Genomic DNA, 16,194 nt, shown 5'->3' with positions numbered 1-16,194 from the left:
CTGGATCTGGTTGTTGAAACCTTGTGTGATGTGAACAAAGTGTTTTCATTAAGCACATTTATTTTTGTAACTTCAATTTGTGCAATTTTATGGTTAATAGAAAGCCATCTACTGTCTAAACTTGTTCTAAGTTTTATCCAGCACTGATTCCAGCCACAAACAGCAGCAAATGTAAAGATGCAATGGGTCTGCTTGAGTGATAAGATCTGGTAACCGAAGCTTTCTGGGCTAATAATGACAGTGGGTTAACAGTGAGGATGTTCATTACTCAGCAACACAAACACAGAGGCCTACCTGAAGAGCATTTGCTTGAGCATGCGGTTAGCAGTTGCCACACGTGGCAGTCTGCCTGTGGACAGGGAGTGCAGCTCCAGGTTGGACGAGATGATCTGAGTGGTCATCTCAGTGTCAGCAGCGGTTCCTGCACCGCAGCAGCTGGACAACACCACAAAGGAGCAGTAAGGAGGGGGTTCACTATTTCTGCTATAATCTAGCAAAACCTCCATTCAGAGAGGCTACGTAATGCATAAATTAAGGATAAAGGAAGAGCTGAGCTGTCACTTACTAAATGTTGGGGGAGATATAGTGGATCTTGGAGCAATTTTTATCAGCCACCACCATGCCTTCAGTGGCTCTGGTGTCAGCGCCGAGAACAACTCCATCCTGAACACAAAATCACATCATCATCTATGGAACTGCTTGATGAGCTGTTCTCAGTTAGCTAATCCTCAAGCAATTTTTTGTGGATTCAGAATACCTCTGCTCAGGCTCAATAGGTTTAAGCCAGCAGTTTAAGAGATGAGTCGAGTCTTTTCGTTGTATGTTATTTACAAACAAATCCAATATGAATTAGTTGATGTAAAAGGTTGCAAACATTACATCATCATGTTGAAGAAAAAGAGGAACCAGACCAGACAGAAAGCTTTGACCTGCAAATCCCCCTCTTTTTTTCTTGATGCTGGCATACTTTTACGTTATTGTAATATGGAAACATGGCATAGCAACCGACAGTACACATTAATCTAATCATGAATTTTCTGCTAGCATGGTTTATCAGTGCTTTTTCATCATGCAGTAACAGATACTAAACTAAAACCCATTAACAGTTTTGTTCACTTGTGAGTCTTTTTGAATAAAAGTCGTAGGTAAAACAATGACAAAAGACATATGCAGAGTTGTGGGAAGATGCTCTTGTTCTCCCATGAATCCTGTTCTCCCCAGTAATCATAAACAAATAAATCACAGCGCTCTGTGAATTACATCAATCTGGCTAAATATCCTGAAAGATGAATCAAAAAATAGAAAACAGGCTGGAAAAAAAAAAGCATAGAGCACACAGGAAATGAGTAACTTCAACAGGATGGGAGAAAATAAAACAATTTGATCGGATACGATCAAATCGTATCCGATTTGGTGTGAAGCACACCGTTACAGTGCTTCACACTGTTACAGTGTGAAATGAAGCACAAGGAGCCAAGCCAAAGCATACATGTCCCTCCACAAAAAAACGCTAAATCAATACATAGTGAATTCATTATTGATTCTTGCCAGAAGAAAGAATTACACAATGAGATCAAATTACAGGAACTAGAGAATTATCATTTTTATGGATAAATTTGGATAACATCAAAAGTGTGATCTGGCTAATATTTACTACACATTTTGTTTCTTACAGTGTATGCTGTTTGTTTTTTGTTCTTTTTTTTAATAAAACAATATAAAATTAAATATTGAAAAACAATATTTTTCAGTTAATTAATGCTTTTCTTCCTTGAACAGGTAAGATCAGGATATGTGCTATACAAAGCATGCTCACAACTTTTTGTACAAAATCATTCTTAGATAATTTAACCTGCTCCAGCTCTGCCTAACGATTACCTTTCAGAATGAGCCGTTTTAGGGCCTCATTCACCCATTCTCACACATTGATGGTTGTGCGCTACTAGATAGTAGCCACAGCTGCCCTGGGGCAGTCTGACAGAGGTGAGGCTGCCATGCAGCGGCACCACCTTTTGGGCCTTCCAGCTGGCAAGGCAGGTGCAGTGACTTGCCCAGGGACACAATGACAGAGGAGGATGAAGCGGGAGTCGAACCATCAACCCGGTAATAGTGTGATGAACTCCTGCTATCATCGGCACCATCTGGGTGAAGGTCATCAATGGGCCGGGTTTTGCTGGAGTTGCTAGGTAACAGGCAGGGATTCGCTAGGGTTGGTAGGTGAGTGGCAGTGTCTATCCATTTACTACAGAAGGTTTTTGAAACAGCTCATTTTAAAATACCAAAAAACAATAACATAGAAATAATGGCTGGGTGGTTTCTTAAGTCCTCATCCTTGTCCTTTTGCTTTGGGGACGAGGAGCTGAGCTGAAATTCACCATGAGCAAAAAGTCTGATAGGTGAATCACTAGTATCAAAACATATGGGCTAGATAAAACTGGTTATCATTCCAAGTCCAGTATCTGTTTCTGTCACTAACCTTGAAGACCACCCCACAAATGGTGGTTCCGGTTTTTCGAGCAGCAGGCAAGCTGCATCCCAGATTATTGACTTCACCTTCCAAAAACACATTTCTGAAATAAAAAAATTAAATCATGAATATGAATGAATGATTTAATCAGTGTAAAGAGTAAAACAAATATCATCACCGGCAAATGCTCGTTCGTGCTCCTTCTCCAACTTTGTTGACTTCAAAGTTAAAAATTTGACAGTAATTTCCATTTCTCTGCTTACAACAAATTCCCATCAACTTCAGTAATGTGTATCTTTTCCATCCCCATACAATTAGATTAAGCACTTCAGTAGAAAACATTTGATATTTTATTACACTTGGATATTTGAATCTAAACACTTCATTTAGGTGGCTTTGAAGGGTTAAGTGGTCCGGTGTGCTTTTTTTACCCGATGCGGAGCTAAACTGGAACAGAGTTGTTCCAGTTTAGCAATTCTGTTCCAGTTTAGTTCACCTAAATTTCAGAAAGAATGCGGACTTATTTCGTTTCTAATTAAAACAACACACTAAACTCATTCAACAGAGAAGTGAAACGGAGCATGAGAAATAAGCGACTGCAACAGCGCATCAGAAAATCCTGAGTCATTGTAAGGCAACTTCACATGAGCTAGCATCCCTAAGCCGTTTGAAAACAAAACACGTCTAATAAACCTAGTGCTCGAACGATTAAACGTGTTGTATATAATTCTTAAATAACTTTCATAGATTTAAAACCGTTTACCTTCTACAATTTTCGAAACTGAAACCCGCCACGAGAGGTCTGCTCATAGTCAAAGTCGCCATCTTGGTGGATGAAGGTTTGTGTTTCCGGGAAGTGAAGAAAGAAACTCGCGAGAGATGCGGCATTTGCGGACTCCACGCATAGTGGGGAAATGAGACCCCCTGAAACAATGTCAAAAGTGCTCTTCTTCTTCTTCTTCTTCTTCTTCTTCTTCTTCTTCTTCTTCTTCTTCTTCTGCTTCTTCTTCTTCTTCTTCTTCTTTTAAATATGCATTTTATTTAAAATGGCACATCGACAGTTAACTTCAATAATAAATGAAAATGAAAGTCAGAAGACAGATGTTGGGTATTATGTGTTTATATTGATCCCCTATGTGGTGGTGGTGGTGGGGGGGATTTTATTTGTCAAAGCACAACACACAATAAAAATTAAAATAAAGTTAATAAATAAATAAAGTAATAATAAGAAAAATAACAATAAATAGCCATTAGCAGTGAAAGTCTTAAGGACACACATATAATGATCAGTATATTGCTAAACATATATTCAACATTTAAGTCGCACAGCTCTAGAGACTATGTATGTATTATAAAGCCTGATAGCCTCAGGCAGAAAAGACTTGCTGTGTTCCTTAGCACGTCTGGGTTGCAGTAATCTTTGACTATGTCTACTCCTCAGACCGTCCATGCCGTAGAGGGGATGAAAGGCATTATCCTTGATAGCTTGATATGCTGTGCTTCCCATAGCTCTTTTTTTAATTTCACTTTTTTCTTCCATTTTTCTTTTCAGCAACAAAATCTATATATTTTGAGTACACAATAAAACATGTGGAAAATTTCTAACAAGATGTTCACAAATGTACATAATTTTTTGTGGAAATTCCTGATAAGCAAGTCATAGCTTTCCTTTTGCTTCAGGGTAAAGCAGATATCTTTAATCTGGTGCCATGTTATGTCCTTGAACAGCACAGGTGCTAACTGGATGCCAGCTGGATGTCAAGGTCTAGTAATATGTTTTAGGAAATAGTGCACCACCAGAAAACATTGAGAGTGCATTATACTGATTAAGCTTTTTACTTAAGCCGGTGTTGGGCTTGGGGGAAGGGAAACAGCTGCTTGGAGATGTAATCGGTCGGATTTAAGTGGCCAATAACAAGGATTTTATGTACACAGACTTTTACTTACAGGAAGTGTGTCTGCTGACCTTCGTGTTGCAGCAGATTACTAGATTAAAATAAAGACTCATCACTTCCATTGCAACCTTTTGTTTTTTGTTTTAAAGATGTAACATTGCGACTTGGAATGAGGATTGCCCATTTTTATCAAAGTTCTTCAATCTCTCACAATCCAAAAACATGACTGTTAGTTCAATTGATTAATCTACATTACTTTTTGACACAAGTATGTAAGTATGTTTTTGTTTGTCCTGTGTGTCTCTGTGTTGTCCTGTGATGAACTGGCTACCTGTATGGATGGATGGATGGATGGATGGATCTGCCAAGGCATTTCTCAGTGAAACTAACATGTTTGCCCCTACTCATACATGTTTTTCAGGTTTAATATCTTCCTCCTACAATCCAAAGAAAGTTAAAAAATGCTGGGATCAAATCTGGTCATGATGCTACAAAGGACAGTGTGATAGCACGAGATAATTAGCTCCTTTATCAAGGAGACGCATAGATTTATTGGTGGAGTTGTTTTTATTTGCACAGCTCTTGGCAGCTACCAGAAATACGTTTGTCGAGATTCCAACTTGCTATGTAAAACAAAGTCGGTGAGACTAAACCAAAAATGCTCCACAGCTGTGTAAAGATAGTTCTTCTGGCATAAATCCCTGAACTTTTGCCTAATATAACTCTACAGCAGGGGCGCAACTACATATTATTCAGGTGGATGCGAAAACATAAATCGCCCCCCCCCCCTACCCCACCAAAAAAGGAAAGTACGTAAGGGTGAAGGAGCGTAGAAAACATATGGTCGCTCTATCGGTATGTTTACTCCCCCAGCCCCCCCACCCGAGACAAAGGCACGTGAAAGGTAAAACTCGCTACATTTACATTTACATGTGCGCGAGGTGAAGGAGCGTAAGGGCGCGGTGAAGTGGAAGGCATCATTGGGGCGCCGCCCCATCCAGACGGGGTTTTGACGCCCCCTCTGGTGCAGCGCCCCTATGCGTTGCATGCGCTGCATACCCACTTTTTGCGCCACTGCACTACAGCTAAGCAATAAACACACACCAACTCATGATGAAGACTAAATTCTGATTTGGAAAGCCTGATTGGCTGGAAACTTAAAAATGCAGTATGGTGTGTATACACATTAAAGTCACAACTGCTGAATTATTTATTTGTAAATACAGATAACTTAAGCACATGACATTGTTCTGTTGCTGTAAAAAAAATGTTGCATAAGTGTTCGGAAATGTTTATATTTTATATTCTTAACAGCTATCCTTATTAGTAAGCTGAACAAATAAACATTTTTGTACACAACTGTTGGTTTTAGCTCTTTAACATGACCGTTTAGCATTTATTCATGTAAATTCCTTCTAATTAACTTTTTAATACACAAGTTAGCAAAACTGAACAATTCTGCTGCATTCCAATCCTGTACATTTACTATTCAGCCTAATCTTTTTAAAAGAGTTATCATTGTTCTTTTAATCAGCATTCTAGTTTTATTTAAACATTTGCAAAAACAATGTGGTTACAGGTAAATCTAAAATTATTCACAATTATTCCACGTCTGGAAGATCCATATTTAAAACTATTTTCATTCAGTCAAGAAGTATGGTTGTGATAATAAAAAATAAAAATAAAAAAAAAATCTAAAAAGAGAATAATTTATTTAAGTGATTTTCTAATTTTTTATTACAAAGTTGGCATGTAGAAAATTGTTTATACTCATCTGTACGAAAAACTAGTTATTTGATGGCAGAGATTTTCAAATTTGACTAAATCTAAGACATTAGCTTTAGAAAGTAACTGTTTAGATGTTTTTGTAGAATTTTGGTTAGAGCTTGAACATGTTTTAATGAAACAAGCAGTAACTTTATTTTCATATTTTTTTCAGTCAGCATATGCAATGCTTTGTTGAGCTTTTTTTTTTTTTACATACAATCACAACCTCTCTTTGTTTGGGTTTTCAGTGGTAGATGAAGGACAGCGCAGGAAAAAGCCACCAGCTGATCCAAAATGCAGCAGCAAGAGTTCTCATGAATATGAGAGAGGAACATCATATTTCCTCTGTTTTAACTTGCCTTTAGCAACTCCCTGTGAAATTATATAGACCACTGTTCAGCTCTGTTAGTTTCTTCTTGTTCTTTCCAATTACTTATTATCTGTTCTGTCTGTTTTATTCTTTTAAGCATAATCTGGCATGCATCCTGACATCTGTGTCACCATCTTGGAAGGAGGAAATTAGTTACTGCTACCAATAACTTTACTTTGTTCTTCAATAGATTATATACTTTTCCCCACCTCTCTGTGTGTAACCCTGTCATTCTAGCAAAATCAATTGAAGGAGCTTTTAACTAGACTAACTGTTGTTACTGTTTTGATTTTATAACAGACGAGCTCATTTGTTTAGCTGTGTTTCTGCCATAAACATTTTATTTTTCTTTAACATAGTAAGTATTCCTGGATCAGTGCTTCTGTGTTTCATGTGTGTATGCTCTCTCTTCTCAAACCTCCAGTGGGCTGCAGGAGATGGTTGTTCCCACTGAGTCAGTTTCTGCTGCAGGTTTCTTCCTGTTATAGGGGATTTTTGCCTCTCCACTGTTGCTACATGCTTGCTTAGGAGGGATTGCTGATGCGATCTGTTGGGTTTTATGAGACAGAAAACTTTTTTAACAACTTGAATAATAAACTAAGTCTGATTGACTTAAACTGGAGTATATCTAACTGACTTTGAGTCTGTCAGATTGGACTGAACTGACTGTATATTTATACTGATAAACTGTATGTTTGAGTTAACATTCATCTTGAATTGGTGCTACATAAAATGATTTGTGTACCTATTAATAGGTACATAATAGACGTAATAATGAAATAGGATCATTATTCAATATTTGGAAGTGAAGATAAAATGAGGCATAGTTTTATCTTCAAAATATTTCTGAAATGCTGCATATGTGGCTTGCATCATTGTTAGAATAGCCCTGTAAAAGTTTAGACCTGAGAATTTGAGAAGATTAGAAAATAGGGTAACACTTTATTTGAAGGGGTGTGCATAAGACTGACATGACACTGTCATAAACATGACATAACACCTGTCATGAACATAAAGAAGTCTTTATGAATGTTTATGACAGTTGTCATGAAGTGTCATTCGGTAAATAATGACACTTTTAATGCAAAGTTGCTCTAAAAGTTGCATTGAAAGTCCATTAAAATGCCAACTTTGCATTAAATTATCATAATTTACAAAATCATGCAAAGTTGGCACTTTTAATGGACTTTTAATTCAACTTTTACAGCAACTTTGCATTAAAAGTGTCATTATTTACCGAATGACACTTCATGACAACAGTCATAAACTTTCATAAAGACTCGTTCATGTTCATGACAGATGTTATATCATGTTTATGACAGTGTCATGTCAGTCTTATGCACACCCCGTCAAATAAAGTGTTACTGAAAAGGATTGCTCGCAGATGCACTTCATCCAATCTGAATGAGCAGAAATGTGTCACCAGATGTACAAAACTGAGATATACCACCAGGACTGTAAGAGAGGCAACCTGAATTGCTTTAAAATGTAGCTCTACAAAAGACTCATAGGGGTGGTTACAAAATGCACATAATGATTTTAGATTTTTATTTATAAAATACTTTAAATACCAAACATCCTGTCCTTCATGGCTTTGAGTCACACATTAAGACTGTTTCCCATTCTTGATTCTTTCATTTTCTAAAATATCACATATGGTCTCCAGAGTTGACCTAGAGAAAATAATTCAGGCTTTTGTGTCATCTCGTCTGGACTACTGTAATCTCATTTTTACCTGCTTGGATAGGTCCGCAATTTCATGTTTGCAATCAATACAGAATGCAACAGTTAGCCTTCTCACCAAATCCAGTAAATTCAGTCATATCACTCTGGTTATATTCTCTACACTGGCTCCCAGTCGATTTTAGAATTTGCCTTAAAGTACTTGTGCTGACGTACAGAGCTCAGACTCCAGATTAACTTTGACAATTTTTAACTAAATTCTCCGCTGCTCTTGGCTTTTGTTCCAAACACTGGATCTCTTGGTTGCTCCTCGTATGGTTCTTTCAATCAGTGGCTGTGGAACAGTTTTCCCTTGCCGCTCCGTTTTTGCACACTGTGGATGTTTTTAAAAAGCAACTGAAAACAGTTTTATTTTCCCAGGCTTTTACGTCATGATTGTATTGTGTTTGTGAATTTTGTTTTATGCTTTTAGTAGTTTAGGGTTGATTTTTATTGTACTGCGCATAGTGATTTTATGTCTGTAAAAAGCACTTTGTAAATAAATTCTACTTATTTACTTCCACTTTTGCACTGTTTTGTGCTGATTTGTCATATAAAATCTCTATAAAATATATTGGAATTTATTTTCGTGACAAATTGGGAGGTCTAAGGTTTGTTTTGTATGACAACACTTCCTATTATTAATTTCAAGTTTTAATTTCAAGTTTTAGGAGCAATATTTTTAAAATAGACTACAAAAAAATAAAGTTTTTACAGCTTCATTACGATTTGTGACCTCATTAGTTTTTTTATGAAATATGTGCTTCCTTTTATCTGGAAAGGTGTACTGGCATGGGAAGCCTTGTGCTGATTGTACAGAAGAACATTCCATTAAATATATAGTAAAATGACAGAAAATCATTTTACAATTTGTCCTAAAACCAAACACACAAAACAAAACCAAACACACAAACATCTGAATTTATGTCAGCACAAAAGCATCAATTTTAATAAGGAAAGAGATAATTTGCTTACCCACAAATATATATTCACGTACATAAACTACAAGTACATCAAATGAATTTAATTTAACTGATGCAGCAGTAGTACAGAACAAAATTGAAGCAGAACTTGTTGAAAATAATAGGATAAACACAAATGCTTCATTACACAAATGTAAAGTAGATTTTTGACTTTACAGTCGTGTCTTGCATGTTGTTCTAGAACAATTCAGCTCATGTCCAACAGCATTTGGCGTGTAGCATCTCATTCAGCAGATTGTTGCAGGGCACCTCACCACTCAGATGTTTGTAGTACAGATAATCTTCAGCTAGTATGCTGAGGGAGTGTAGCTCTGACAGATACAGTTGCAGACAAGTGAAACGGTTGCAGGACTGCGATGATGAGGCCAGTGTGTACTTTAGGAGGGCTCCTTCAACCTGCTGCTGCACACTTTCTACAAAACGGTGTTCTTCAAGCTCCTTGACATCTGACAGAAAGAGTACAATCTGAGAAACTATTTTCAGGCTTTTATTAAAACTGTTTAGTGTGTAAGAAACTTGAACACATGAAGGTGTAGTGCCTGAAAACAGGACATTTCAGTGTCTGTAACTTATCTAAGCAAAAAACTACAAAGAGACAACAGGACTGTACCTCTCTGAAAAACTGAGAATTTGGGTGACTTAGGTGAGCTATTGAAATCTTTGAGAAAAAACTCTTAGCTTTGATTTTCCTCAGGTCATGTGGTCTGTAACATGGGCTTGTTTGAGTTAAAATCTTGTTTTTGTTCATCTCAGATTGTGTACCAGTCTTCTGCATCTCATAGTGGCTTATCAATAGACAACCAATGAACCTTTAATACACTTCAAAAGGGTACAACTTGGACACTCACCAGGGGCAAACAGGATTAGAAACCTGATGCAGGCAAATTCTTGATGATCTACCTTCAGCATTCGAAACTTCTCCACAAGCTCTGTCCCTCTTTGATTCAGGCTGACTAAAGTAGGGCCAGCATGAGACGCAACATATGACAGTTCCCCCTGGACCAAGAAAGCATCTGCTGACATCAAGATGGTGATCAAGCGTTCTCTGAACTAGAATAATTGTGTTTATTAGCATATTACTCTTTTAAGCATTTGTATTATGGCAGGACAATATTAAGAAAAGAGCAAATGTTAATAAAATTGCTATTGCAATTACAAAAATAAACCTACATTTTGCTCTGTTTTCTTTTTTTTTTTTTTTGTCTTCTGTCATCAAGATATTCCCACCTTACACTTTAGCATCTTTAGTCTGTATCAAAATTGAGAACAGTCAAGCACAATGGGAGCCCAGTAACTGGTCAAACATAATATTGTCATTCAAAGGATGAAGAGTGCTGACCAAAAATTATAGTTCAAGCACTCCTTTGAGATATCCATAAGTAGCACAGTGTTCTTACAATTTAACTTTGAGACTTGACATATTGTGCAGTGCAGCCTTTCACCTGTGGTCAGTTTATATGATAACATAATAAAATTACTTCATAGAAAATTAATTTGGATCACACTTAATACAAGAATATAATGTACAAGTACAAGTAATACATGTGAGCTTGTCACTGGTATTTATTTTTAAACAAATTAAATCAGAATGGATATAAAATCAGGCTCATCCCACCCACCTGCTGCCCACTGATCAGTAGCAGACCACCATCAGTGCCATAAAGTACCTGTCTGGAGATTATCTCCAGAACCAACAGCTCACTCCAGCAGCTGTGTAGCAACTTCATCTGGTCAGAGACCTTGAAAGAAAGAGGAACTGATACCATTGGAATATTATGCATCCTGTTCATTTCTCGTGTATTTTTAAGATTGAACTTATTTTGTCTGAAATTGCCCAAGTTGAGTATTGTGATTTATCTATTTTCCTAGTTAATTTGTAATTCTTGAGTCAACTCTTCTACAAAACATAATAGAATAGAATAGAATAGAATAGAATAGAATAGAATAGAATAGAATAGAATATTTTGTTTGCTTTACTTTTTGTCATATTAAATACGTACTATAGTAACTAGTATTTAAGACTCTTACCAGACTCCTAAGCTGTCTTCTTGGAGTTGGAGTAAGAATAAGATGACTAAGTAACCATGAACCAGAACTAGTGACATATGCAAAGCTTGTTTCTCTCGTCTAGTTAAGCTGTTGACCCTTGCCAGTTTGATCAGCAGTGCTGGAGCAACTATAGAAATTTCTTTACTGTGTTGTGATCAACATTGCCTGTTATGGTTTACCTGGATCATGGCAGACATTTTGGGGAAAACCCTTTCTGATCTGGAGAGATGGCATCCATCCCAGTTTGGATGAAGCAGCTTATCTTTCTAGGAATCTGGCCAAATGTATTAGTCTTCCAAAGCATAAACAACGCAGAGTCCAGACCAGGAAGCAGAACTTCTCTGCAGCTTCTACTGTTACCCACTTGTCACCAATTAAGACATTGTCTGGCCCATGGCCAAAATCAAATTGAATTAAGACTAACATAAAAAGAGCAAAGCAGAAAAATCTCATAAAAATTAAAACAACTTTCACTGAAAAGAAAAATAAAATAATTAAGTGTGGTTTATTGAACATCAGATCTCTCTCTTAAGACTCTCTTAAGACTTTGCTAGTTTATGACTTGATTTGTGATAATCAGATAATTTCTTGTCTTCTTATTATTTATATTTTCACATTTGTCAAAGCACAGAGATAGGTGGAGAAATAGCAACTATTTTTCATTGAGATTCATTTGTTAATACTATGTCTGTTACTAGCTACAGTTATTTTGAACATCTATCCCTTAGTTTTTCTTATCCTAGTTGCAAAGTACAAAAACCACTTTTGTTTGTTGTTTACACAGTCTACCAGGCTCTTACCCTCAATTTTCAGATTTTTAAAAAAATCTGATTGATCCACTACTTCTGGCAATGACACCTTTTAAGATAACCTCTGACTACATGAAATATTTGAGCATCAAAATGTCAAAAAACCCAAGAGACTTTTTCAAATTGAATTTCAGAATTCAGAAAAATGTACTAAAATCAAGGAAAACATAAAAAAATGGAGACATTATATTCTTGATTGGACGTGCAAATACTACTAAGATAGTCTCACTACCTTGATTTTTGTTTTTATTTCAGAATATTACGATTTTCATTACTAAATATTTTCCTGAAGCTTTTAGATTCCATTAACATACAATTTTTTTGGGAGTGCAAAACACAAAACACATGGCTAAAAGCCATCTTCAAACATCAAAAGAATGTGGGGGTTTAGGTTTCTTGTGTTTTTTGCATTCTAGCTGGGCCACCAATGTCAGAGTTCTGGTGTATTGGCATTATGGTTTAAGAAGGTGGATGAGTTCACCCTCCCTTCTTGGCTAGCCATAGAAAAATGCCTGACACGAAAGACTTCTCTTCCTGAGATCCTGTTCTCATCCCCAAGGCAGCCTGCGGTCTTTCAGCATGTGGACCATTTCATTCTGTTAAACACCCAGAGGATCTGGAATCAAATTAGAAAACATTGTGTGCTTCCACACACTTTGGTCCATGCTCCAATTTGTACAATAATGATTTTTGCCATCTCGTACAGTTACAGTTACAATTCAAATTTTTGATTTCAAAATCACATTTTTTAGGTATTTACAACTGAGGGTCCAACAGACTATAAAGTTGTATAAATTACAGTTCAAAAATAATTGATTGCTAAAATCACTTCTGGCTTCTCCTGAAGCAAAATATTTTATTTCAATGCTGGTTTGCTTCTTCTCAAGTATCTTATACTGTGTGACATGCAATGAGGTCAGACTTGGATGTGTGTTTCTACTGCTATGCACAAAAGAAAAATATGAAGAGCTCCAGAAGTTTTCAGTGAGGTTGAATAAATAAAAAAACAGAGGGTTCCTGTAAAGAAATATGACAACTGTTATCTGTTGTTTTTACAGCTGACAAAACTAACACAGCTGTCAAGGTCAAATCTGAATGAGTGCCATGATTAACCTTCTAACTCCAGCCAAAAATAAACATTCTAATTCTGACATGAACAGTCATATCACAATGTTTGTCAGATTCAGATTAACATATAACCAAGACACAGAAAACTAAAATCAAGAGATCTTACCTTTAGTTCCTTAAAGAAGATGGATGTACGAGCCCACTCCACAATAGAGCACAACAGCTGGTCAGCCATCACATACACTGAGCTGAAAGTGCTGGGCTCTCTGTGCCTGCAGGCTTGCTCCTGCTGCAGGCAAGAAAAGATATTTTTCTGCAGCTGAAGGTCATGTGGATCACAGTGCAGAAACTCTATCTCAAGCTGGGGTATCCTTGGACTTTGTGTAGAAATTGATCGGGAGGATGTGTGATGTGGACCAATGATTGCTTCAGCAAGGGCTGCCAATTCTACAGAGTTGCTGCAGTTCTCTAACTTCATAGCCCAGTTAGTCGGAGAGGTGATTTGGTGCTGTAATACAGCAGGTGAGTTGCAGGGCTGGGACGGAAGTTGGTTTGGATTTAGTTTGGTGTTGTGAAGGATAGCAATTGAGTGGATGTTGCTGGTAAAAGTAACATCTTTTTGGTTACTTTCTATTCTCAATCTTCTGGCTTGTATCAAAGCCTTTTTCTGTTGCTTGAGGGCACGATCATGCTTGTACATGGGGCCAAACTTGTTTCTGCCTCCTCTCATTCGATCTGCACGGACAGCTGATGGGGGGGGAAAATTAATCTATTAGTCTGTTTTAAGGTGACTTTGCATGTGATTATGAGATAAATTCTAACATTAAAGAAATCACATATTTCTTTTGGTATTTTCTGCTTTGAAACAACAGCAGGAAACATATATATAAATTTAAAAGACCAATGCTGTTGTTGGATAAAACAGAAGAAAACATTTTGTAATTTCTAAGGCAGAAGACATTTTGCCATTAATTTATCATATTAATTTCTAAAACTATCCCATGATGCCATGTAATGGCATCATGGGATAGTTGTGTGAAATAGTGGTGTGGATAGTTGTGTGAAATTTTAGGAACATTACAGAACTGTTGCGGTTACTGTGAAATGCTGAAGTTTCTTTGAAAAATAATTTAAATATGGGCAGTAGAAAATAACAAATTTATGCTAATTTTAATCTGAAACTTTATACCACAATTTGAAGGAAAACAGACACCAAAAGGCTCCTCCCTGCTGCTCTGTCAAATCCAGCCTGTTTGTTTTTCACAAGTAAAACAAACTATGAAAGAAACAGCAGCTTTGTGCAAATAAATAAATATATTTTATTGTTTTCATTTATTGTCAACAACTATCCAAATGCATATTGGACGTTTACATGTAGACTTTATGGAGACAGTTACGGACTGATAATTGCAGTGAATGGAACATTTTCTCCGTCTCAGATCTCCTTAAACCTGTTTTGCTCACCTGAGAGATTACAGCTGAGCATGTGGCTTAAAAAAACATTTTTGTTAATATTTCCATTAATTTAATTGTTTGCACTCACAGTCAGCTAACATTACACAATTGGATTCAGAAAAAAAAGCCCACTTTACCTTCTAGCCGCATTCCAACATTAAGGCACTTCTGAAATCTGCAAAAAGGGCATCTTTTTCTTTTACTTGTATCAATTTTGCACTGCTGGTTTTCCACACAGACATATGTCTTGTTATTTTGAACAGTTCTTTTGAAAAATCCCTAAGAACCAAGAAGAAACAATTTGATGAAAGCAGTTTTGTTGCTCCATATTGGTCTTGTGCTGTAGGAAATTAGTTATGGTTAACAAAAAGTATACTATAGTAGGGTTTAAAGTACCTTACAGCTCTCACAGGTGAGGATGCCATAGTGGTATCCAGAAACCTTATCTCCACACACCGGGCACTGCTCCTCTAAATCCACTTCACATGGGAAATTCATGTCTGAACTAGAGAAAAACATGTAAAACAAAATCTGAGGATTCCTTTGTTCTGTTCTGAAATGTGTAGTGAAAAACACAAACCTACACAAACAAGTTACAACTAAACATTAGGCTATTATTAAAGTCATTTAAATGAAAATCCAGAATTAAAACTAGGGTAGAAACAGAACATCTAAACCAGTGTAGGTTCAGCATAAATGCAGATATTGGTTCAGTACCCTTCCCTGATGGTCTTCCCTGTGGAATCAGCGTGGAGTCAGACCTACACATGTGCACTCATCTGCTTTTCTTCCAGTTTTACTGCTCACAGTGTCAATCTTGTCATCACCTGGAGGAGGGAAACCTTCGAATGTTCTTTTTCAGTGCCAAGGCTCCAACCAGAAGGCATGCTTAATGAGTCACCTGCTCATCTGATTTCCTCTCTGAGGGAATATATGCCTGCCAGTGACTTCTTGCTCTCTGGTGACTCCTAAAGTTAAATAGCAAATTATGGTTTCTTTATTTGTAGTTCTGCTTTAATGAGTAAATTCCACAATTCTACATTAAATCTGATTCATTTTTTTCAGTAGGCAAGAATTATATTTTCATTTTATGTTAAATCAAGAATTTTTGAAAAGTGTTATTCCCGAAACTTGCTGTCATATTTTGAGCTGGTGAAAGGACCTTATGCAGGGAGAAAGACTGAAGACAGATCCAGGAGCCACCAAATGCAACAGAAACAGTAAGAGGAATGAAGAGCCAACCAGTGTTAACAGGGAATGATACAACAGGAGTATCAGTCCAGGAATCCTCTCAAAAGAATTAATATATGTGAAGTCTAAACAAATTGGTTTTTAGCCTTGATTTAAAGGAACTCAGTGGTTTAGAGGTTTTCAAATTTTCTGGAAATTTATCCCATTATTTCTGGCAAGACATTTTAAAAATAAATTTATTTCTACATATTAAAAACAACTAAAATGGAGAACAATACTAACAATACATTAGTTAAAAGACAAATAAACAGAACAGCTGGATATGTTCTGTTTGAATTATTAATCAATTTCAAGATAAACAATAAAAACAATTATAAACAGCTAAAAACTTAGAAACCAAATTGTAATAAAAATAAAA

The 16,194-nt window shown here is 36.6% G+C and overlaps 2 protein-coding genes across 4 annotated transcripts; both read right to left on the bottom strand.

The window, feature by feature from the left end:
- Nucleotides 1–255: 255 nt before the first annotated feature.
- On the bottom strand, nt 256–3,371 carry LOC106942855 (proteasome subunit beta type-7-like). Its single transcript, XM_015026195.1, has 4 exons — nt 3,231–3,371; nt 2,477–2,570; nt 566–663; nt 256–435 (listed from the first exon to the last, which is right to left on the bottom strand). Exons 1-4 carry the CDS (start codon nt 3,353–3,355, stop codon nt 291–293), a joined length of 462 nt encoding a protein of 153 aa, XP_014881681.1. The 5' UTR covers nt 3,356–3,371; the 3' UTR covers nt 256–290.
- Nucleotides 3,372–9,138: 5,767 nt separating this feature from the next.
- Nucleotides 9,139–15,913, bottom strand: LOC106942856 (nuclear receptor subfamily 5 group A member 2-like). Of its 3 annotated transcripts, none has more exons than XM_015026198.1 (7): nt 15,303–15,913; nt 14,987–15,090; nt 14,723–14,864; nt 13,297–13,877; nt 10,824–10,943; nt 10,053–10,200; nt 9,139–9,650 (listed from the first exon to the last, which is right to left on the bottom strand). In XM_015026198.1, the coding sequence occupies exons 2-7, from the start codon at nt 15,008–15,010 to the stop codon at nt 9,397–9,399; spliced, it is 1,269 nt and encodes a 422-aa protein (XP_014881684.1). In that variant the 5' UTR covers nt 15,011–15,090; nt 15,303–15,913; the 3' UTR covers nt 9,139–9,396. The 3 variants fall into 3 exon arrangements, with proteins under 3 accessions (XP_014881684.1, XP_014881682.1, XP_014881683.1); XM_015026196.1 differs by having other exon boundaries at nt 14,982–15,085; XM_015026197.1 differs by having other exon boundaries at nt 14,982–15,090; nt 15,303–15,912.
- Nucleotides 15,914–16,194: the final 281 nt, after the last annotated feature.

The sequence above is a fragment of the Poecilia latipinna genome, unplaced genomic scaffold, assembly GCF_001443285.1.
Source record: "Poecilia latipinna isolate Pla-1442-1.1 unplaced genomic scaffold, P_latipinna-1.0 Scaffold4608, whole genome shotgun sequence".
NCBI classification, from domain to species: domain Eukaryota; kingdom Metazoa; phylum Chordata; class Actinopteri; order Cyprinodontiformes; family Poeciliidae; genus Poecilia; species Poecilia latipinna.
Note: the sequence above shows the minus strand (reverse complement) of the source record. Positions and strands in the feature narration are given on the sequence as shown.

Excerpts from the sequence above, each read along its gene's own strand:
- LOC106942856 (XM_015026196.1), bottom strand. The coding sequence starts at position 15,354 with ATGTGTAGGTCTGACTCCACGCTGATTCCACAGGGAAGACCATCAGGG. Across the intron at positions 14,865-14,981 it reads TCACCTGTGAGAGCTGTAAG|GGATTTTTCAAAAGAACTGT; the intron begins GTACTTTAAACC and ends CTTGGTTCTTAG. Across the intron at positions 9,651-10,052 it reads TCTAATCCTGTTTGCCCCTG|ATGTCAAGGAGCTTGAAGAA; the intron begins GTGAGTGTCCAA and ends TCTTTCTGTCAG.
- LOC106942855 (XM_015026195.1), bottom strand. The coding sequence starts at position 3,355 with ATGCCGCATCTCTCGCGAGTTTCTTTCTTCACTTCCCGGAAACACAAA. Across the intron at positions 2,571-3,230 it reads AGTTTCGAAAATTGTAGAAG|AAATGTGTTTTTGGAAGGTG; the intron begins GTAAACGGTTTT and ends TTTTTATTTCAG. Across the intron at positions 664-2,476 it reads TTTGTGGGGTGGTCTTCAAG|GATGGAGTTGTTCTCGGCGC; the intron begins GTTAGTGACAGA and ends TTTTGTGTTCAG.